Source organism: Antennarius striatus, chromosome 4 (assembly GCF_040054535.1).
Source record: "Antennarius striatus isolate MH-2024 chromosome 4, ASM4005453v1, whole genome shotgun sequence".
NCBI classification, from domain to species: domain Eukaryota; kingdom Metazoa; phylum Chordata; class Actinopteri; order Lophiiformes; family Antennariidae; genus Antennarius; species Antennarius striatus.
Window position 1 is genome coordinate 22,114,634 of NC_090779.1, and position 22,630 is coordinate 22,137,263.

The 22,630-nt window shown below is 39.6% G+C and overlaps 2 protein-coding genes across 7 annotated transcripts; one reads left to right on the top strand and one right to left on the bottom strand.

Moving 5' to 3' along the window:
* Positions 1 to 358: 358 nt before the first annotated feature.
* On the bottom strand, positions 359 to 12,903 carry LOC137593825 (uncharacterized). Of its 6 annotated transcripts, XM_068312861.1 has the most exons (8): positions 12,798 to 12,903; positions 8,740 to 8,879; positions 5,244 to 5,331; positions 3,979 to 4,130; positions 3,617 to 3,817; positions 3,007 to 3,103; positions 2,511 to 2,697; positions 2,038 to 2,381 (listed from the first exon to the last, which is right to left on the bottom strand). In XM_068312861.1, exons 4-8 carry the CDS (start codon positions 4,056 to 4,058, stop codon positions 2,290 to 2,292), a joined length of 657 nt encoding a protein of 218 aa, XP_068168962.1. In that variant the 5' UTR covers positions 4,059 to 4,130; positions 5,244 to 5,331; positions 8,740 to 8,879; positions 12,798 to 12,903; the 3' UTR covers positions 2,038 to 2,289. The 6 variants fall into 6 exon arrangements, 5 of the variants coding, with proteins under 5 accessions (XP_068168962.1, XP_068168963.1, XP_068168960.1 ...); XM_068312862.1 differs by lacking the exon at positions 8,740 to 8,879 and having other exon boundaries at positions 12,798 to 12,889; XR_011035164.1 differs by lacking the exons at positions 8,740 to 8,879; positions 12,798 to 12,903 and adding an exon at positions 359 to 520 and having other exon boundaries at positions 2,070 to 2,381; positions 3,979 to 6,304.
* On the top strand, positions 11,123 to 21,923 carry slc6a13 (solute carrier family 6 member 13). Its single transcript, XM_068312856.1, has 15 exons — positions 11,123 to 11,241; positions 15,735 to 15,944; positions 16,309 to 16,443; positions 16,803 to 16,943; positions 17,555 to 17,636; positions 17,750 to 17,882; positions 18,055 to 18,189; positions 18,885 to 18,988; positions 19,077 to 19,201; positions 19,372 to 19,484; positions 19,567 to 19,704; positions 20,186 to 20,288; positions 20,567 to 20,667; positions 20,920 to 21,090; positions 21,302 to 21,923. The coding sequence occupies exons 1-15, from the start codon at positions 11,235 to 11,237 to the stop codon at positions 21,464 to 21,466; spliced, it is 1,863 nt and encodes a 620-aa protein (XP_068168957.1). The 5' UTR covers positions 11,123 to 11,234; the 3' UTR covers positions 21,467 to 21,923.
* The last annotated feature ends 707 nt before the right edge of the window (positions 21,924 to 22,630 follow it).

Consider the following 22,630-nt stretch of genomic DNA (forward strand, 5'->3'; position numbering starts at 1 on the left):
CCCCACCGACAGCTCCAACAGCTGGGCTCAAAATACACCAGCTTCCCCAGCGACAGCAATGCTGCAGCTACTGGGACCGAACCAGTCTGTTATATGTTTTTTAAAAAAGAAAGAAAGGAACACACTTTGTCCCTCTTGGGGAAATTATCTTTTCACTCTTACGGTTCGACCCTCTTTCTGCTGGAGAGAACACATCACAAACAAAAAGGGAAAAATGATGTCTGGAGGAGGTTTTTATTATGTTTGACTGGAAATAACCCATCACTCAATGTGACAACCAAGACTTAAAGAGTCTCTGGATTGTAAACAGCTCTAAAGGATGTGTGTTCTCCACTAAGGTGACTTGAACGTGGATACATTGTGGGAGCAGGAGGTGTGAAGGAAGGAGGTGCTGTGTCTCCTCCTGCAGGCAGGAGCAGGCTGACAGATGGTGCCATTTGCTGGCAGTTGTTCCTCCAGTGACCCTTACTGCTGAATATCACGCAGCAGGAAGCTGTTCCATGTGCTTTATTCTGGTGTGCTGTTAAATAAATAATATATCATGGATAAATAAAGTTATATATGTATATTTATATTTATATACATATAAACTTGAGGTCGTTTTAATTCCTCCATTGGTGACCTAAACTTCATGCTTTAGTACTGATCACATCCACATGGCCTCAGTCAGGTTATAGTGCCACCTGCTGGCAGCAGGAAGTAATCAGCTTTACCGTCTCTTCCTCTGTCCTCCGGGAGACTGAACCAAAAATTGGTCATTTAAAATTTCAAAGTTCCCATTTGGTACAATTTTTTTAGACTGTCTCGTTCCAGACCCGAAGATGCTGCTTCTCTATATTAATGTTTAACACCTCTTGAGAGAAAAAAAACAACTGAAAACAAACAAACAAATAAACAAGCAGTGCTAGTCATCATCGATCCCACCTGCAGAGACACTACTTATGCTTAAGTACTCATTGTTAAATTCTCTTCTCTGAGCGCTTTGCCCTTATAAGTTTTATTCCTCATAAAACATACCTGAATAAATTAATGTAAGACAAATTAGTACTAATAACTAATTTTTCCTTTGTCTCTATGTGACTCCGCGGTACACTGGCGTTGTGCCTGGAGTGTCCCCAGCCTCACGCCCTGAGACTGCCGGGTTAGGCACCAGCTCCCCCCGCGACCTGCGTTAGCGGATTAAGCGGGTTAGAAAATGACTGACTGACTAGTTTTTCCCCTAGCCCTGTCTCTGGGTTGATTGATAAGTGTGGTGATCAATCACCAGTGCCCAATGTTCCACACCTTTCTCTGCTGTCCTGACCAGCCTGGGCTTTAAGCTGCACCACGACTGTCAACCAACACCAGATCATTCCTCCTCTTCCTGGCAGTCTGGTTCATGCTCTATGCTGGATTTTCCTGCCTGGAGACCTAAGTCTGCTCTAGACTGTGATTGTGTCTGATGATTTTTGGATACCTCGGTTGTCTGCCACCCCTGTTTGTGTGTTGTCTCTGCTCACCCATGCACCAAGCTCCGTCTGCTTTGTGACTGCTGGATTTTTGCCTCAACCTTGAATGTACATCTGCTGAGCTCAAGTCTGTTTGGCCTTGTGTTTGGAACCCATTTGATTGACTTTTTGAATTTTAATTAAACAAGCTGACTATCATTATACCCCTGGGTCAATTTTTTCCAGCCTCACCAGCCCCAACACCAGGGTTGTTTGTTATACAGGTATTTTATTGTTAGTATTAATAATATGGTAAGTTGATTGGGTTTTTCTGAAATCTCTCTAATAGAGTAAAACGTTTTCTTTAAAACTTCATAAAATCATTACTATGTCGGCTATTGGGAATATATGGTTGAACTGAGTTCTCCGTGTTAACCTCGCCAGTGTTGAAGAGAATCCTTGGATTTTTCTTCAATTGTTCTCTATTTAGCTATGTGCTAAATAGGGGTGCTCACACTTTTTCAGCATGCATGTTACTTATAAAATGACAAAGTCAAAATGATCTACCTACTACAAAAATACAAAAATATTTATTTACAACTATATTGACAATTCTTTTCTGTACAAAGTATGTTGATGTACCTTAGCAGCATGAGCCTATACTGTATTGCACAATACAACACAATTAACTAGGCTTTTGTCTTTTCCTGAGTTTCCTCTGATGGAATCAGCCAGGGATGCATAGTCCAGACAGCAGCTGCTGACAGCCAACCTAAAACACACCTCCAGATGATCATCCGTGGTGGATGAACTGTCTGGCCACTGAAGATGGACGGGTCCTCAGTAGGGATCTACACAACAGTCAGCAGTCTCTCCGCGTGTGACGGATTGCGAGATTACCCGGGAAAAAACCACTGGAAGATTGAACCACAAAGTCCCTGAGGCATGGCCTCTCTATCTGAAAAGAAGAATGTCACAGTTTAGTCAGACTGAAAAATGTGTTTTGGTCAGGGCATTTCTATAATATTTAACTCCTTACAATTTGGTGCTTGAAAGCCTCAGTCCATTGAATCATCTACTAACCTTCATGCATGTCTTTGAAACACTTGTTTTTCTCCTTCTCCCAAAGCAGAGCCCTCCACGTCTCTAGATGAGCTTCGGTCAGGTAGAAGTCCATGAAATGGAGCTGGTGCTTCAAATTTTCGATCTCTTCACAAAGCCTGTCCACTTCTTTTTGTAAGACCTTCTCCCTCTGTGTCCACTCAGTGACCTAAAATGAAAATGTAGAAGATGAGATTGTTTTTACATATTATCTTCACCAAGAAAGACAAGACAAACACAAACAGACTCGCAAGTGTTATGAGGGCAGCATCGACTCATTTCATGCCAATTATCAAATATTAGGACAACATAGGACATTTCTCCAAACTCAAATAGCTATAATTGTAAAGAACTTTTTGAGTTGACATCTTGACACTCAGGAAGATTTGTTTTTCTGTCAAGATGCAAAAAATGTTTAAACAAGGCTTGTTTGAGTGAACCTTTTCATTCTTCCTCACCAGGGTCTTCACAGCATTACCTCGTCTGAGATTTCATCTGATGTGTCAGGTTGGTCGAACTCTTCCTTTATGTTCTCACTGACAAACCGCACCTTCTTACCAGGAGAACATGCAGCTCTGGAATGGTGGAGGAGATCATTTCATTATTGTTAAACATGCATTCTTTATCACATAGTTACAGCAATCTGTAGAAGTAGTTTTCACACAGTTCATTCCAACAACAGTTTTTTACTGACGCATTTCTGTTTCTGAGTTTGAAGACTAAAACATCTCTGGACAAAGAACAAGTTGTTGAGTCTGGCCAAGTGTTTTGTGGACCATTCTTTTTAAAGCTGCTTTCATCAAATCTGGTAGCCAAAAACAAATGAGGAGCTCTAGGCTTCACTGAAGCAAAAACCATGTCAACTGATCAGAAAAATATTCCGCTTTAAAGATGACTAAACAATAAACCCTAAAGTTTTAAATATCTATTTATAGTGCTGAAATAATATATTTTAAAAGACATTATTTCAAATGCAGGAATCTTAAGTATGTTACTGTGAATGACTTCCATTTATTTGTGGGATTATAATTGGGTGTTTTCTAAAAATCTAAGAACGTGTTCATGTGACGTGACGATGGCTCTCTTACCTGTTTTGATCATGTTTCAGGATGCCTTTCCTTTGGACCGCTGTGGTCAAATCACCTTGTGGGTGAGCTTCACGAAGCATCCTGTGGTTCTCCAAGTCACCACAAGGTTCATCTCCCCCACTACCACCAGCAGTTGGTTGCTTCTCGTGACTGAAGAAATTTAATACTGTATTCATTTTTTTATTAACATATCTTCTGTCCCTGAAATGGAATGGAATTGATGACAGGTTAGTGTGAGTCACGGGGGGAACAGGAGTCTATACATGACTGGGGGTGTAAGGCAGGGGACACTCCAGGCGCGATGCCAGCGCACAGCGGAGCTACATATAGACAAACAAACACGCACTTGCAGGCTCTCTTACCTATTTTGAACATGTTTGAGGATGCCTTTCCCTTTGACAACTGTCTTCAGATCATCACGTGGATCAGCTTCATGAAGCATCCTGTGGTTGTTGGGTTGGATCTCCAAGTCACCACAAGGTTCAGCCCCCCCACCAGGAGCAGCAATTGGTTGCTTCCCACAACAAAAGAAGTTTAATACTGTATTCATGGTTTTATTAATGTATTCTCTGAATGCATTAGATGGCATATTTGCAGAAAAAGTATTTATCTTTAATCTGGACAGCAACTGCGTGCATGAGAGGGCATGTGCTTTGAAATGACAGATGATCCATGAGCAGGTATATATCCAGACAAGATCAAAGCCAACCCTTTCATCTTGCTGATGCTGGTCACGTGGTGCAGCCACGTTCATCGATCGTTGGGGAAAGTTACTCATTTCAGTTAACTGAAACAATAAAATAGACCAAGAGACTCCCCCTAAATTTTTTGTTGTGTTATTTTATCGTATTTTCTTTATTTTATTATTTTTTCCTGTTTTCTCTGCCTAATTGCGTTAGATTTTGTGTGATTGCAGTGATTTTCTATCGTTATATTGATTTTAATGATTCAAATTATGTCAAATTTTCCCGTGCACAGCCTATCCTGACCACTAGGCGGCAGCCTAACATCTGCTTTGAAATGAAGTCCGTTTTCATCAGCGGCATGAAATGAGTCCCATACATTTTGTTGACAGCAGCCCTATGAACGTTATCTGGAAAATCGGCTTCAACTTGCAAAGACAGTAGATAGGTTCAATTTATCAAAAATTGAATTGTAACAGTGTGTAAAGTAAAACTATTTGCTAATCTTGACACACATGAATTCAGGCAAGGTTTTTGTTTAAAAATACAGCATGGAACTGCTCAGTGCAAACCTTGGTCAATTTTTACCAAATCCTAAAACGTAATTACTTCTCCAAATGTGTAATCCAGTCTCCCAGAAGAAGATTATGATTCAGGTCCAGATCCTTGTGTGGATACAGTTAGACTGCTATTGGTAGTGTGTAAAAAATGATTTTAAATAATAGTATAATGATACTTGAACTCATCTTCTGGACAAACGAATATTGATTAAGACTGGAACTAACATTTAACCAACTTATGTTCTTGATGATGTATTTAGAATAATGCTTGCAGCAAACAAAATGACAAAAGCAGTCTGAGTTTGTTCATGTTTTCATGTTCATCACATGTAGATGTAGTACTCATCACAGTCGATTGATTTAGCAGTTTGGTTTGGTACTTACGTATGCTGAAGCATGACATGCAAGCACTTATCCTGTGGAGGCTGACTGGGGGGGTACACCCTGGACAAGTCCTCATTTCATCACAGGGCTACACATGGAAAGACAAACAACCATTCACACTCACATTGACGCCTATGGTTAATGTAGAGCATTCCCTTCTACTGCATGTTGGTGGTGGGAAGAACCAGGAGAACCCAGACAGAACCCAAGCAGAAATGGGAATAACATGCAAACTCCACACAGAAAGGTCCTCCGTTTTTTAGTGTCATTAATCATATTTGAACAGCCAGAACTACTCCCTTGAGCTTGAATTTGACTCCAGCTGTCAGTGGGTGAAGGACTTTGGTTTTGGTGAAATTTGTTAATATAAAATAAGGGGAGGTGTGAGGCAACAAACTTTCAAAATAAAACAGGAAATGGCAACCTGAATAGAGGTGCATGAATCTAGACACCCACCATTCCACTTTCCAAACATGCAGTGAAAATATCAAACAGTTTTCTTCTACAAAATCAAAGACAACCAAGATAATAAAAATTCACTAGTTTGTCAAGAGAGATCTGGGCAGTTGGGTCTGTTATCAATCATTAACAAAAGTTCCAACAACTTCAGAAGAGATGGGGACTAATAGTCTTCTAATTTGCGGGAGAACAGCAGAAATTATGTTTTAGCACATTCCATTTAACAAGAACATTTGAGTTTGATGCAAAGAGACGAGATCGAGCCGTCCAAGCGAACAGACCTCAGTCTGAGCAGTGACCTGTGGCTGTACAGTCAGAGAACAGCAGGGAGCTGCAGACAGTTCAGTTCATTAAGGAGCCCCCTTCTGCTGTTTTGTCTTTTTGTCCTGTTTTGTGCCCCATGAACTTTGGAAAGCACAACAGTGGCGTTCAATGCCCATATAACAATTGAAGGATCAGTTGTACAATTAGATTTTTATTCTAAATGACAGGACCACTGATTTTAGGAGCTGGGAGGTCCTTTTATTTTTAGTTTGGTTGTAACCGTCATTTGGAAGCGTTGTTGTTTGCTGCTTGGCTTTTAAAAACATGTAGAAAACATGAGCACATCACTTTTAGCCTCATTCCATTCCAAGATTTTTTTTCTTGTTTTAAAGGTTTTAAATGTCTATCACCTATTTATTTTTGTGAGCTGTTACACATTCATTCAACAGTTGCAACCTGTTGTTTTCTTTCTGTGTGGTGAAGCACTTTGGCTGTTTTTAAATTCCCTAAATAAATAAATTTGACCTTGAAATGAACCTTGGAAAATGATGTATCACCCTCAAACAGTGAAAAAAAAATCTGCTGACACTTTCATTTGATGAAGATCGGTGGTTCATTGTGAAATTGGAATCTTTATTGACCTCAAAAAAGCTTTTGACACGATGACCATGAAATTCTAATGGAGAATTTGGAACGATTTGGGCTAAGGGTACAGCACTGGATTAGATGAAGAGCTTCTTACATAAGGGATCACAATATTTCACATTGGGAGGGAAGACATCAAATAGATAAGACAACGTACGTGGGGTAACGCAGGGGTCTTGGGTCATAAATTGTTTATATTGTACATTAATTACATATGTAAGGTTTCAAAGGTCCTAAAAATGATACTTTTCACTGACAACACCACTGTTTTATGCACAGGAGATAATACACATCGATTAGCCCAGACTATTAATGAGGAATTGTACAAGCTGGTTCAACATGAATAAATTATTGCTGAATATGAGTTAAAACAAAATACATGTTATTTGAGAAAAGAAGCAGCAAACAAAGCATACATATCACGGCGAGCAAAGGTAAACATACAACAGGTTAAGGAATATGAAGTGCTAGGGGTGATCATTGATGAGATGTTAACCTGTAAGACGACTATAATAGACTAGCCAGAAGTGTGTCCATAATATGGAAAGCCCAGAAACTGCTAAATCAGAAGGTTCTTTATTTAATTTATTGTTTATTAGTCCTGCCCTATCTGAACTACTGCACTGAGGTGTGGGGAAACACATATAAAAGTGGTTTACAGCTGCTATTCGCAATACAGAAAAGAGCCATAAGAATTCTTCACAATGACTATTATAGTGCACCACAAATCAATTCAATATTCAATACATTCAAATGACTTAAGATACAAGACCTCATAGGCTACAGGACTGTTCAAATCATGTATAATGCAGCCAACAACTGCTTGAGAGGAAACAACGTTTTTACAGAAAAAAGGTAAAAACAACATTAAAAACATCTTCTATTTCTTTTACTGGTGTCAAACTATGGAACAATCTGAACAAGGACCTTAGGAGTCTAGGAACCCTATCTGCCGTTTAAAATATGTATAATAAATAGACATTGCACAGTTACAAAACAATGTCACAATGGAAATGTTGGTTAACTCTTAACATGGTTATTATCTAATAATCATAACAATGTTGTCCAGAGACTGTAAGAACACTGGTTAGGTCAACTCCTTGTTTTGACCATCTATAACAAAACTTGCTGTTCCTACAAAAAATCCCAAAGACACCATGCTCTGGGTCACATGGAGCTACTAGAGGTCACGAAACAACTTATGTTCACTACAGGAACTGAAAAAGACACGTGAAAACACATACGTCTATTGGGACTGAATGGACAGTTTGAAACAACAGTGTGCCACAATGACTGTCAAATGTTCTTGTATTTATTGTATGAATTGGTTGACAGCCTTGATGGCATAAAATCTGGTGTCAGGTGAAGATATACCTTGATGAAACACGATGACAGACTTAATCAGAAGTTAAAACTCCTGCCGTGTCAGTCAAACATGAGTCTAAGATTTTGTGCTTTATTGACTAAAATCTGATTTTTTGTAAATTCAGGTTGGCTATTGTCGAACGCTGGCTATTCATTGCAAAGCGGGTATGTCGCTTTTACATTAGAACCATCAGGTAATAAATTCTCTTTAACCTTTTGTCTTCTTTGTATTCTCATCATGGTGACTAAGCTGAAACTGTTAGCCATTTATGCCACAGCTAACCATTAATCCTTCATGGACACAACATATTCATCTTGAACATCAAGAAACAATATCCTCTTCCAGTTCACAACCATATTGAACATAATGAGGTAATGGTTGATGGATACAGTATGTACCAGCTGGAGAGTGGGTTGGCCATGTGACAGAAGAAGATTTAGGAGTAAAACTGTTTTTTCTTCTTGTTTTGCGCAACACCAGATCAAGTTTTTCAGGTCGTAATTTTCAATTACATGTAAACTACTTGATAATTGCTATGAAACTGGGTGAAGGGTGGTTCTGTGCCATAAAGTAGGGTGATAATATTGATAACCAAGATCCAGGTCAAATGTTTGTATGGAACACTTTGTACCAAAGCGCTTTACAATTAATTTATTAAACGTAATAAACGTAGAATGAAAAAATGCACCAACACACATCCACATATACAGTACATACAGTATTTACACACACATTTAGAATCATGGTGAACTAACATGTTACCTTTAGGGGCAATAACAAAATGAGGAAAGGAGATGTCTTGTTGGAGGTTCGAGGCCTCTGGATGCTGCTTAGTCGGTAATGATTTTTTTGAAGTCATCAGAAGACGAATGCATCCCTTCGATGCCCTCCCAAGAATTAATCTGTAAATAAAAAGCACTCCATTCCATTGGTGAGTTTGGAATCCTTCCGGATATGTGTTATGTACATTAAGTACTTATGAAACTTATCTGATTTGAAAGCACATCTAAACAGAATCCGAATCATGCTGGAGCCAATCCCAGCTGGTTACAGACGAGAGGCGGGGTACACCCTGGACAAGTTGCCAGTTCATGGCAGGGCCGCACAGAAAAAGTCACATTTGTTCTGTGGGCAATTTGGAGTGACCAATTCACTGAAACTGCTTGTTTTTGAAGGGGACAAAACTGTTTATCTTGGTTTATATATTTAAATCTGGGGAAGTTAATTTGCTTGAACAGATGAGAGGCTTGTCTCTCAATCTCATTTCCGAAAAAACAACAAAAATTGAAATTGATCAAAAACGTTAAACATCAGGAAATCACAACAACTGCCTGTTATATAAAATGATTATGATAGATGTATTGCTTTCAATTTTTATGTCTGGAGGTAGTGAAATAGTTCTCTCCCCTTGACATTGTTGGCTAAATCATTGCAAAAAATAAACTGCTGGCTAAACATTGCATGCAGTTTATTGCTAGTTTAGCATTGCAACACGGTTCTAACTGGCTAATGATTGCAAAAAGGAAATTGCTGTTCCACAGTGTCAGCAGCGATGTTGCTATCAATAGGGTAACTCTGATGTACTTCACTTCTGGAAGCATGTTTAGCTGCTCCTGCGTGTTTCCTTCTAATCTTTTATCATTCCTTTACAACAACCAGAGAAATGAGCTCAATTATTTGCTGCTCATATCGTCTGGCCTCACAGGGGGGATTTATGGTGTAATTCAATTTTTTTTAATCTAATCTCTGTTTATCTTCATGTGTTGTCTGTCTAATTTCAAAAGGGGAGAGCTAGACCAGCCTCGGATGGCAACTTTGCATTGCTTGTTAAACCTTATAGCACTCTGTATATGTTATAAAGACTGTTACTTATGATCTTTTAGGTACATCATTCTTTAATTTTTTTATCTTATCATTAATTATGGCAGGCTAAAGCTTGTCTTCTGTGTTTAGCATGGTAAACAAGGTTGGAGACTCTATTTTTACTTGTAGGTATGAGCTTGCATCCATAAACAGTTTCAACTAAAAAATAATGTGGGTCAGACATCAGATGTCACCTAAAATTGAAAATCTCTTTTCTGTCTCTTTGAATATGATCTTTCTGTATCTATGCACTTCCCCATCACTGAGCAGTCTCAGTCTTTGGGGGATCGTCAGCCGCCACCAGGGATTTTCTTTCATCGTACTGCTGGTCAGATGGTTCAGATGCCATCGGGGTCTAAGAGCTAATGACCTTCTGACAGACTTATCACATATCATTTAATGCATGTTCCTCATTCCATTCACTGAACAGGTCTTCTAAAATTTTTTTTTTTTAAAGAAAAAAAAAAAGAAAAAAAGAAACAGCTTCACTTTTATGAGTTGATATGTCTGTCATTTGAATTATAATTTATTTTGACCAATCAAATTTGAGTCAAGAAAAGCTGAAGCTCCTCCCTCGCCATCCTGACCTCCGTAGAGACAAGATTGTGACCTTCTAACAATAGATTTGAACCTTTTTTGGACCCTGACAGGGGGAGGAAGTGGTGAATGAGACGCTAAAAGGAATCCAGTTGCAAGAAGAAAGTGAAAAAGACTTCAAGTCAATTACAATCAGTCAGGAAATAAACACCAAAGCCTTTTACTGTGAATATTATGCAAACAGCTGAATGTAACAGGTCTTTTTTAGTTAGTTGTACAAGTCCATGAATGAATATAATCATATAGGCACATTTGTTCCCCACACACAGACACACAGACAGACACAGACACAGACACACACACACACACACACACACACACACACACACACACACACACACACACACACACACACACACACACACACACACACACACACACACACACACACACATGCTTTTGGGGCAGAAAGGCCCTCGGAGAACGTGTGTCAAAAGGTTATGCAACCAGCCCACTACACTGAGAAAGCACAGACCTCTAGTGTACTGTGGAGTGTGTGTGTGTGTGTGCGTGTGTGTGTGTGTGTGTGTGTGTGTGTGTGTGCGTGTGTGTGTGTGTGTGTGCGTGTGTGTGTGTGTGTGCGCATGTGTGCTTGTGTGCGTGTGTGCGTGTGTGCGTGTGCGTGTGGGTGGTGCTGAATGGAATTGGATAAAGAGGAAGGGGTCTTCACAGAGGGGCAGTTCAGAGAGGAAAAACTCACGGCAGTCGGTGAAACCTTTTCAGTTTGTCAGATCTCCGCCTTCCATGAATGTTTTGTAGTGAAACAGGAGAAGACATCGCTTCTTGAAACTTTCAGTATGAAAGGTGGGTGCTGTCAATTATTGATCATGATATGATTTTTTTTTGACACATGATAAGTGAGGTTACTGCTCAGAGACATACTGAACATTTTTATTTAAATCCTTATTGGATTGTTTACTGGCTGTTCATTGCGGATTAATGTTAATCAAGAATTCCTGTATGGGAAAGAAAAAGAGAAAAAACCCAGTGTATATCTGCATATTTACAAAAAGGTTAAATTTAGCTGTAATCAGAAAGCACCCCTGAATGATCAGAGCTGCTTGTATGAAATGCAATTCACAGCTAAGAAATAATTTATATAACATTAGTTTAAGGTAATAATACAAAATTAGTGATTCTGTGCTTCCTCGTGAGGATTTAGTAAAGGTAAAGATGATACATTACTCATCCCATAATGACTGGATTGAAAAGAAGTGAAATGAACAATAAACTATGAACAATTTGAACAGGGGGAAAATGGAAAAAGAAAATTTCAGTATAAGATACATATTAATTAAAAGAATGAAGATGCTTAGCAGTTGAATTTATGCATTTGTGTAAAGGGAACATTAATACACATGATTGATTAGAATTAACTTTCATCTGAGTTTAGTGAGAGTTTGATTTGATTGTTGTTTGATTATGGAAACATCAGAACTAGACATTATTATTATTATTATTATTATTATTATTATTATTATTATTATTATTATTATTATTATTATTATTATTATTATTATTATTATTATTATTATTATTATTATTATTATTATTATTATTATTATTATTATTAATACCAATAATAATAATAATAATAATAATAATAATAATGATATTGTGGTTGTCCACGTATTTGTTCCTGCATAAAGTAGAGTGAAATTATGAGTGGACTGTGGACTCCATTAATCTAAATTGGGATGACAGTAGCTGAGGACTGTAAACATGTAAAACCTAAAGAATGCAGGCCGACATTCTTTAGGTTTTACATGTTTATACACTTGAACATGAAGTGTTCAAGTGTATCCCTCATCAGAGGATCCTCTGACCTCCCCAAATCCCTCAGACTCCACAGAGCATTTCGCAAAATTTTGCTTCACTGTTTTCATTTTAAACTTATTTGTTTCGGCCTCACAAACCACCAATGCAGCTCCACAGGAGGCAGCCTGTATGAAGAGCACAATAAAGTTAAAAAACAAACTGGTGAACAGAACTGACAATTCTCTTCCTAAAGAGCCAAATCCAGGGTGGGGCAGCATGACAGATTCAGGTAAATGACTTCCACTTGATGTGGTGGGTGACGTGGTTACCCCATGAAAACCTTTCAGGTATCCTGGTTGAATTACCTAAAACTACCAACAAATGTGCCTGAAGTTTTATGATAACAAGCTGACTTTACGTAGCAACAATCAGGGGTCCCAGCACTCCCGTCAGCCCACCTGGGTAGTCTGCAGACACCTGGGGGGGAGGAGCTGCTGTGGACCTACAGGTCTGAGCAGAGTGACTGGGATCTTCTTTTAAACTAGGGGGATTAGGAGCATTTTTTTAAGTGCCAAGATAAAAAAAAAGCACAGATACTCCACCTGAGAATCTGGGATATTGTTGGATGTCTTTCCATAGGGGTCCGATGAAAGTCATTGTCCACAGGCAAGAAGCTGAAACATCCCAGTTGTGTTGCCTCTGACTTTCTAAAGCAGTGAACAACACTAGGTAGGGTGGAACCTGTTTTAAACCCCCTTCTCTAAGATTAGCATCGGTTTCCTTCAAGGCCACCTTTGTGTGCCTTCGGTGCACATTAAGAGGACTGACGCATGGTGAGCATGAAAGCTCACTTTCAGTCATACGTTTCATCTCCCAAGTTAGTGCTCATTTTCCAGTTGCTGCAGTAACTTAATAGTTCTGCGCATCATGATCTTGAATGTGAAATTAGGTCATAGAGAAAAACACAACACTTTGACCTGAGTGTGCAGGTGGGATGGATGAAGTTGTTTTCGGGCCATGTGGAAGTTTTTACAGGAAGAGTATGGCCAACTCTTCGTCTGCCTCCCGCCATCCTTCTCCCAGCTGGCACAGCGTCTGGACAAGGACCCCCAGCTTGAGCACAAAAGGCTGAAACCTTAAGTATCATCATTGTCCTGGACTGCAGCCTCAGCCAGGACCTCAGTGCTCTGCTGCAGGGCAAATTCTTGCGTCCGGCTACACTGATGTATCAGATAGGCCATGACCTTTCTGCAGGGGATCATTCTCCCCTCTGCACAAATACGCAACGTCCAGCCAGATGTTCCATATTTATTATCGTTAGCACTGCACATGCAAAGCTGATGCTCGGGGGGTCAGCGGAGCACCTCAGCTGGATGTCACTGACCAAAGCTGTGGTTTGGCGATTTGGGGGGATGATGATCGCTGTAGACTTGTTCAGGGTATTGGTAAATGTGACATCATTATTGAGCCTGATTAAACTTTAATTATTCTGCACGTGTAGGACGACACAGATGGTAGTTGTCGCTTCTGTGTTTCTTGTGTGAGTCGAAATTATTAACTGTGATGATGTCATCACAGATAAGGTAGAATTTGTTTGAGGATGCACCATTTTTTGAACAGAGATGAAGAAAGTTTGGAATCTAGATTTTAAAATAGATCCAAGACCACTCAAGAAATTTGATGCTAAATAGACGGAGCGTCGTTTGAAGGACTGTGGGTGAATAAAGACAAAGCAAAGCACATGATGTCCTGAACGAGTCACTCATCCAACAGGTCAGTCTGTCAGTCGCCGGCTGCCAGTTCACGGATTGTCAGAGAGGTGACGTTGGCATTGTGTCCTGGGATAAAGCTCCTCTGTGTCTCAATCAGGTCATTCTTGGTCTTTGCATATTTAAACTCTGCTCATGCTTTCTCATCATCAATGTAAACCGTTTCAACTTGACTATACGACCATCGGTAATGACATCGTATAGCCAACAAAGCTCCACATCTTCCACAGAAGAACTGGGATCAAACTGGGATCTGACTGCATGGCCAAAGTGGATTCTTGTTTGCCAGAACTGTGAAGCTCCTCTGCTTTTGTTGCACTGAGACTTAATACCCATCAAGAACCTTCTTAAAACAAGGGGCTCTATTTTTACCTCAGGCCATAATTTAGGAATTCTGAAGAGTTTGGCACTTACACTGGGGCCAGGGTCCACCCCTCGTGCACAGCACACAGAGTCAGACTTGTGCTCCACCTCTGCCCTTTGCTAGGAGGAGCACATTCCTGAAGGTGGCTTCAAACAAGGTCTCCAGCCACATGCGATTCCCACCGTGTGTTGTTTTCAACACAGACAAAAAAAACAAACAGTTATCATCTTTGACTTTTTGACATACATGTTTTTGAAAGTCCAAGAGGGAAGTAGGTTTGACGTGAATTAATGCAACTAAATTAATCTCATCATGCCCCCTGCAGCCGGAAGGCTTGTTACCGTTGAATTCGGACTGCAGCAGCGAGGGGCCAAGTGTTTCAAAGAGAAGAAAAGGGGTAACAGAACATGACAGGAGTGAGCACAGTCCATCAGCTGGTTGTTTCCTCCACAGAGATCAATTCTTCTCCTTAGGCGGGTCATGGAACAGGAAGCTGTGGCGGGCCTTATCCTACACATAGTGACCCATGTTAACATGAGCAGACATGCATGATGCAAAGTGGCGGGTGACGCCTTTTTTAACTAGTCTTCAAATACAAAATGCAAGACAATTGTTCAATGTTTTATCAATTTCTATAATGTATAAAATAGTTTCATAAAAACATTTTTTTTACCATGCCTTAAAGAGTGTTGCAGGAACTTAATGCAGGAAGCCAGTGATTGAAGCAGATGTCTGCAAACCATGGAGCTTCTTTTTGGATTTTAGGGCAAATGCTCCAAATTCAAATCATTCGATATCTTAGAGGCTATAAAACTGAAGATGTTTTTGTTAAAACTAAAGATGTTTTTGCTCAACTTTTTCTAAAACTTTAACTGTTGAATTGTTTAAAAAAGGGTAATCAACAATTCGAGATAACTCACAGTAGAATCAAACTGGGATTATATTCTGAGATCTTAGCATACAAACTTCAAAAAGCACAAATTAGGTACAAATCAATAAAAATCAGGTGACTGATAAAAAAAAGTACAAATTGATAAGGAACAGGTGATTGATAAGGAACAGGTGTGTAGTGGATTTTTGAGGTCAGGTGATGAAGACATGAGGAATTCTGGGGACACCTACTGGACAAGAAGAGAATTAATGTGCTTCAGGTTGAGTGATCTGCTGCAGGGAGGAACAGATGGACTGATTCTGGAGAAGGATTTATCTCCAAATGACGTCATCACTGCTGATAAAGACGACACTTGTCTTGATGCGTGAAGTAGAACTTTTCTATGTTTCAATCAATGAAGCTGTCAGTGAAAGACTCAATCAGATGTTCCTGTTCCTGTTCCTGTTCAGCTTCACGTTGCTCCACAATCCCCCATGTCCTCCTTGTGATTTTGTAATTTTTTTTTTACTACCAGGGTGCAAAGATGACATGCAGAACTTGTCCAAGAGAGATCCCTTCAATGGACACAGCAGGCCGCTGGACATTGTGCCCAGTACCGAGGAGAAGATGGTAGACAGGGGGCAGTGGGGCAACAAAGTGGAATTTGTTCTGTCGGTGGCTGGAGAAATTATCGGTCTAGGGAACGTCTGGCGTTTCCCTTACCTCTGTTATAAGAATGGAGGCGGTGAGTACTCATGTCTGGTTTATTGTCTGTGGTTCCAACACCAAATAAATGTCTGGTTGTAGTTTTATTGACTTGTAATAGAAGTTTACCTGCAAAAGGTTGAACTGTCATGCACGCACAAAATATTTGAAAAAAAAAAAAACTGCACTCTGGAAGTTTCTTTGTTTGAAATTGATTTCACCTGAAAAGAATAAGAAAAGTTACAGATAAAGTGCAGGATGATTCCTGATCAATTTGACTTAAACATTGCAATAATGATTCAATAATAACTTCATTTTGAACTTCATGTTGTTAAATCAAATCACCTCATAACTGTTATATAACTAAACTCATAACTGAACTGTTTCTTTACCCCAATGTACAGGTGCCTTCTTCATCCCGTACCTCATCTTCCTGTTTGCTTGTGGCATCCCAGTCTTCTTACTGGAAACATCTCTGGGCCAGTTCACCAGTGAGGGTGGCATCACCTCCTGGAGGAAAATCTGCCCATTGTTTGAAGGTAATCCACCTATCTTTCTTCAAAAAGATTGTCTGACGGATGGTTAATAAAACAAGTCTAGAATGTTGTGAACATATCATGAAGTAATATGAGAAAACATTTTGAAACAATGAGCTTTGTGTGCAAAACATAACACATGTAGATTTTTGAGGACACACCAGTCAGAGCATCTTTGTTGGACATCAGTCAGGGAAGAAAGAGGAATTTCAGATATGTATGTACAATGTATTGATGACTCTGTGTACATCCAGTTTATCTCTGGCTGTGTGTGTCATGCAGTTTAAACATTTTTTACTTCAGTCACTCCATCTTTCTCTATTTGCCCCAAACAATCATGAACTTAATGTTTTTTCTTCCAGGACTGGGTTATGCCACTCAGGTCATTGTTGCTCTGCTTAACGTCTACTACATCATTGTGTTAGCCTGGGCCATCTTCTTCTTATCCAACTCCTTCACCTGGGATCTGCCCTGGGCTTCCTGCAACAACACCTGGAATACAGGTGAGACAGGAACACCAGACGGTTAGACACCTGGTCAGGGTCACCCAGCAGGATCATTCAACATGTTAGAGGTTGTAAAGGTTCTTCTCTAAATGTCTTCAAACCTTGGCATGCTAAAACCAAACAAAAAAGTTTAAAAAAAACAAAAAACTAATGTTCTTTGTTTGATCAAGCCATTTATTTATTAGCCTTGGGCCAAATGAAGTACATAAACTAATGCTGACTGTACCAGCTCTCAGGAAACATTACAAAATCAACACCTCAAAATAAAATGGCAAACTTGGTAAATATTAGCATTAAAAATAAGATTGATGTTTAAAAAAAACCCATTCCTTTAAGCTCTGCCTTTGCCAAAGTTAACAACTTAGCATTTATGCACTGGAATGGCTCTTTACCTTGAGTTAAAACATATTCAGATTAACTTGTTTGTGACCAAATGACTTAAACTTGATGATGTTTTTGCCTGCTAGTGTGATGCTATATTTATTCCATAATAAACTGTGATGTTAATTCATATTTTGAATGTATAGTATTGTTTCAGCTTCCGGATTATGAATTTAGAGACCTTTAGAAATTTTAAGTCTTTTTCCAAAATTTTTCCTTCATTGAAGATTCGTGCGTGGTTTTCCAGAGGGGAAACAGCTCCATGGATCTCCACATGAACGCCACCTCTCCTGTGATCGAGTTCTGGGAGTAAGAGCCCTGGTTTTTTTTTAATTAAGTGTTTTTTAAGACCTCAACTTGTCCCATGGTTTTAAACAAGTTCACCAACTACTCAACATTTCTTGTTTCTGTGCATTCCACAGGAGACGAGTACTGAGGATATCGTCAGGAATTCATGAGATGGGCTCTATGAACTGGGACCTGGTCATCTGTCTGGCCATAGCGTGGGTTATGTGCTACTTCTGCATCTGGAAGGGAGTCAAGTCCACTGGAAAGGTAGAACCTCTCCTCCATCCATGATTCATTCGGGAACATTTGAAGCTTTAGCTCCATCTGATTTTACAGAATTGCCACCAAGTAACCCAAACATTTGAACTCAAACACACTCTTGAATTTTGTCTTTGCTACGACACATGTGTGATGAGGAGGTGATGCCGTTTCTCTTCAGGTGGTTTACTTCACAGCTACCTTCCCTTATGCTATGCTAGTGATCCTTCTGATCAGAGGGGTCACCCTGCCAGGAGCCTCCAGAGGAATCTACTTCTACCTCTACCCTGACCTTCAACGCCTGTCCGACCCACAGGTAGGCTGCAACATTTGCTTGCCTTCAGATGTAAGTGTCCTGTAATAATAGCCCTGCTCATTCCCTGACCTTCACCTGTACTCTAGTTTTTAAGAGGGCGGACTTTGTAGATGATTTCAGATCAAACCTTAAGCTCAAGCAAACAAAAGAAATTCACCTCTGGTGGCAGATACCAGTGACAAACAGAAACTAAGCAGAGGAAGTTGCTAAAGGTGTTATTGGTTGTGTAAAAATGTTGGTTTCACACTGTGAAACCTTCAACAGTGACAGTTCAGATCGGATGGAAAGGACTTTTTTATGTCCTTGTGAGATCTGCTGGGTGACTGTGATATCTGGGGTTTTTAAAAAATTGTGATGTGGCATCAACCAGAACACTGAGGCAAGTAAAACCTTACTCAGGTGTTAACAGCACCAGTTTGTGAAACTAGATCCAGACTCCAATCATGATCTGTATCTGGTGGAATCACAGCACCCCACAGAGAGGTGGAGACACGGCACTGCCTCCTATATGTAGCGGAGATACTGCAGATCAAGAGTTGTTCATATTCATTTAATATCTGAGACAAGTAACGTCATCGTTGCAGTGGCTTGAGAACTGCGTTCTGATTGGTCACACCTTAGGTTTCCAGTTTCACTATTTTCCATTTAACTTTTTAATCCTGTGTTTGACAATTTTTCCTGTCATCCGTCCTAAGGTATGGATGGATGCTGGCACTCAGATCTTCTTCTCCTTTGCGATCTGTCTGGGTTGCCTCACAGCGCTGGGAAGCTACAACAAATATAACAACAACTGCTACAAGTAAAGGCTGAAAGAATTTTTATACCTTAAAAATGAACCCACTGTTAATCAAGATTATCGATTAATAATTTCCATTTTTTTCCCCCAGAGATTGCTTCTGCCTGTGTTTCCTGAACAGTGGTACAAGTTTTATTGCAGGTTTTGCCATCTTTTCCATCCTGGGTTTTATGTCCTATGAGCAGAACTTGCACATCTCAGAAGTGGCTGAATCTGGTTGGTTTTTCTTTTTTTGCATTTCACACTATTCATCAAATTGGTTTTGGTTGAATAATTTTGACTGAAAACCCAAATCAAAGCTTCACTTCATTTCCTCTCACTGGCCCTTGTGTCTTCAGAGATATTGCTGATGGACTATATGAAATAATTTAATTTGTGTGACTCAGGTCCCGGTTTGGCCTTCATAGCCTACCCTCGCGCTGTGTCCATGATGCCTTTCTCCCCTCTGTGGGCATGCTGCTTCTTCATTATGATCGTGTTTCTAGGACTGGACAGTCAAGTGAGACCAACAGAATATTAATGCATTAGGCGTTATACATGTCAAACACACACCTGACATGTATTGTGTGTGTCCTGATCAGTTTGTGTGTGTGGAGAGCCTGGTGACGTCCATGGTGGACATGTATCCCTCAGTCTTCCGGCGTAAGAACCGCAGGGAGCTGTTCATCCTGGCGGTGGCTGTGATGTCCTTCCTCATCGGGCTCATCATGCTGACAGAGGTCAGTGTCCTATGTCACAACATCATTAAAATAAAAACTAAAATTGAAATCCAAAGCGTCAACTATAGTAAATTGAATAGTGAATTGAGAGAAATAGCAAACAGGTTTGTTTCTTGTCGTATTTTTATGCTCTTCTATGTTGTTAAATAAAGCAATTGATTTGAATTTGTAATATAAAACACCATCTGCTGCTCACCTTCTTCAAAGTGGACAAACCAAACCAATTTGGCTTTTTCCTGATTATGCATTTATAAAATTATTGATTATTTAATGTACCCGTAAACTTCAGTGACTGAACGGTGACAATGCCACAGAGGAGAATGGTCCCATCCTCTGCACAGATTTCTTCCTTCCTGTTCATCACAAACTGGGAAAGTACAGAGAATTTTAGAATATGAAAAGTTCCCCTTCCCCATTATTTTTATATGTTGTCCTCACTTGTCAACCCTACAGAATCATAACCCACTGCCTGTCTCCCCAGGGGGGCATGTATGTCTTCCAGCTCTTTGACTACTATGCCGCCAGCGGGATGTGCCTGCTTTTTGTGGCTTTCTTTGAGACTGTTTGCATCGCTTGGGTTTATGGTAAGTGTGTTATTCAGGCTATTTGGTAAAGCCTGAGGTGACTTTTAAAAATGCTCATTTTTTTCTGCTTTCTACAATCAGCTGATCAATTTAAATTAAAAGTTTTTTTTACTTCAGGCCTGAGACTGATTGATGACAATATCAGTTCAGTCAGTTGGTAGATTTATTAACCAAATACTGTTAATGTAGTTTAATGAGTTGAAATGACAAATACAGTACCGAAGTCTGCCATGACATTTACTGTCTGAGGATGTGTGCCTTGACTTCTCTGTTTACAGGAGCCGACCGTTTCTATGACAACATAGAGGACATGATTGGCTATCGCCCTGGCCCTATCATCAAGTACTGCTGGCTCTTCCTCACCCCTGCAATTTGCGTTGTGGGTTTTTAACTTTACTTGACTATCCCCTTAGAAGAGCGCCCTCTGCTGGTCGTGATTGAAAATGCATTTCAAATTACAAACAATTTAATTTTGATATTGCCATCTTTGTCTATTTTAAAAAAAAAGAACATTCATGTTAAATTGTTTTGCTAATTTCATTAATTATTTGATAGTATTGTAGGTATTTGGTTTGAAACGTATCATCAGAACTTTAAAGTGTTTCTGTCTCTATTCTTACCTTATTCACAGGGAACCTTTGCTTTCGCCTTAATAAAATACTCACCGCTGAAGTACAACAATGAGTATTTATACCCATGGTGGGGTAATGCCATAGGCTGGATCCTGGCTCTGTCCTCCATGCTGTGTATCCCTGTATGGATGGCAGTGAAGCTGTACTTCACCCCAGGGACACTGAGACAGGTAGGTTTTACCTAAAACAAATATGAACAATGGTAGCTTTGTGGTTCGAGCATAGTTAACATAACTGTTCAGCCAATAAATTTCAATAGAAACTAAACAGCAGCTGAGGAGCTCATGAGTGGCTTCTGGTGTCAGATTTGACCCTCTGAATCTGAATGTACATGTAGCATCCAACAAGACTTCCTCTGCTTTGTCAATGTCTTGTTTCCAGCGCCTCGTTCTCTTGACCACTCCTTCAATCGAGCTACCAAAGACGAAGCAGGAACAAGAGAGGATGCAGGTCATTTTCGCAGCAGAAGGTGACATCCTCCATCAGAGGTCTCCTCCCACGAAGGATGGCTACTTCCCTGTGGATGAAAAGGAATCTAACTGCTAGAGACTGGACGGTTGGGCTCCTAACTCGCTTGGCAATACTTGGCCAAACAGAACAGTGGCAGACTCTGAGTCACCTGACCTGTAACTGCTGATCTGCTGCTGGAGCTTTCCTCCTTCGTACAAAGCCTGCAACACACAGCATGATGACAATCTTACTGAGAGAGTTTCTTTTTGGTCACAATCTCATTGGTTAGTGGCAGAGTCACATGTGCATTTGAAAGAAATAATATAACATAACCATTGTTGTAAAGCAGTGGCCAAGAATTAAGATTTGATCATGTCTGCTTTCTAAGGAAGCTTTATGTTCCTGTTATGGAAATCGCTAATGTTTGATCAGTCCAACATGACATTGTATTGGATTCTAGCGTCTCCTGTGACTGGAGGAAAGGACGCTTCACATGAGTGCACATATCATAAAGGTTCATTTGAATAAAAGCACTTCTGTAATGCACACAGAATACAGGCCAGCTCTGTTTTACGGCATAGTAGAGCGCTGTCATCTCAGGATCTGTTGTATTCTATTAAAAGCATACTAATAACCAATGCCTAAGAGCGTAGGAATGGATTTTGAAGCTGAAGTGACAACAATCAACACAATCAAGATTTTTTCCTTATTTAATATATTCATTTTATTAATAATTTGCTATTTTAAGCATTTCAGAGCTGCATGAATGTTTTGCATGTTTCCCCCCCAATATTCTGAGTATTACCATTAATTTAATTAGCCTTATCTGTGATACATTCACTTATATGAAATCAGAATGTAAAGTGCCTGGAGGAGACAACTGTGCCACTTAAATGATATGAACGAGGCTGGTTGAAGGATTTTATTCCAAAATCTCTCTCTGCTGTAAAATTATGATCTTCAGCCTGTGTTTCTTTAAATGTTGCAATGAATATACAGTATGATCATTGATTACTGATCGCAAACACTGTTACATATGTATGTAACTTTTATATACTACAATTATTTTGTATCGCTGAATTAAAAAACACCTTCATTTGAATCGTGTATTACTATTTATATATTTATGTTTTTTAGAATATGTCTGTTATGGAGGATTTCTGTGAAAACGATGCATCTGGAGACCCTGACATATATAGTATTTGGAACATTTGTAATTTTTTTGAGTTTGAGAGCAGAAATTAGTTATGTTTTGTTTTA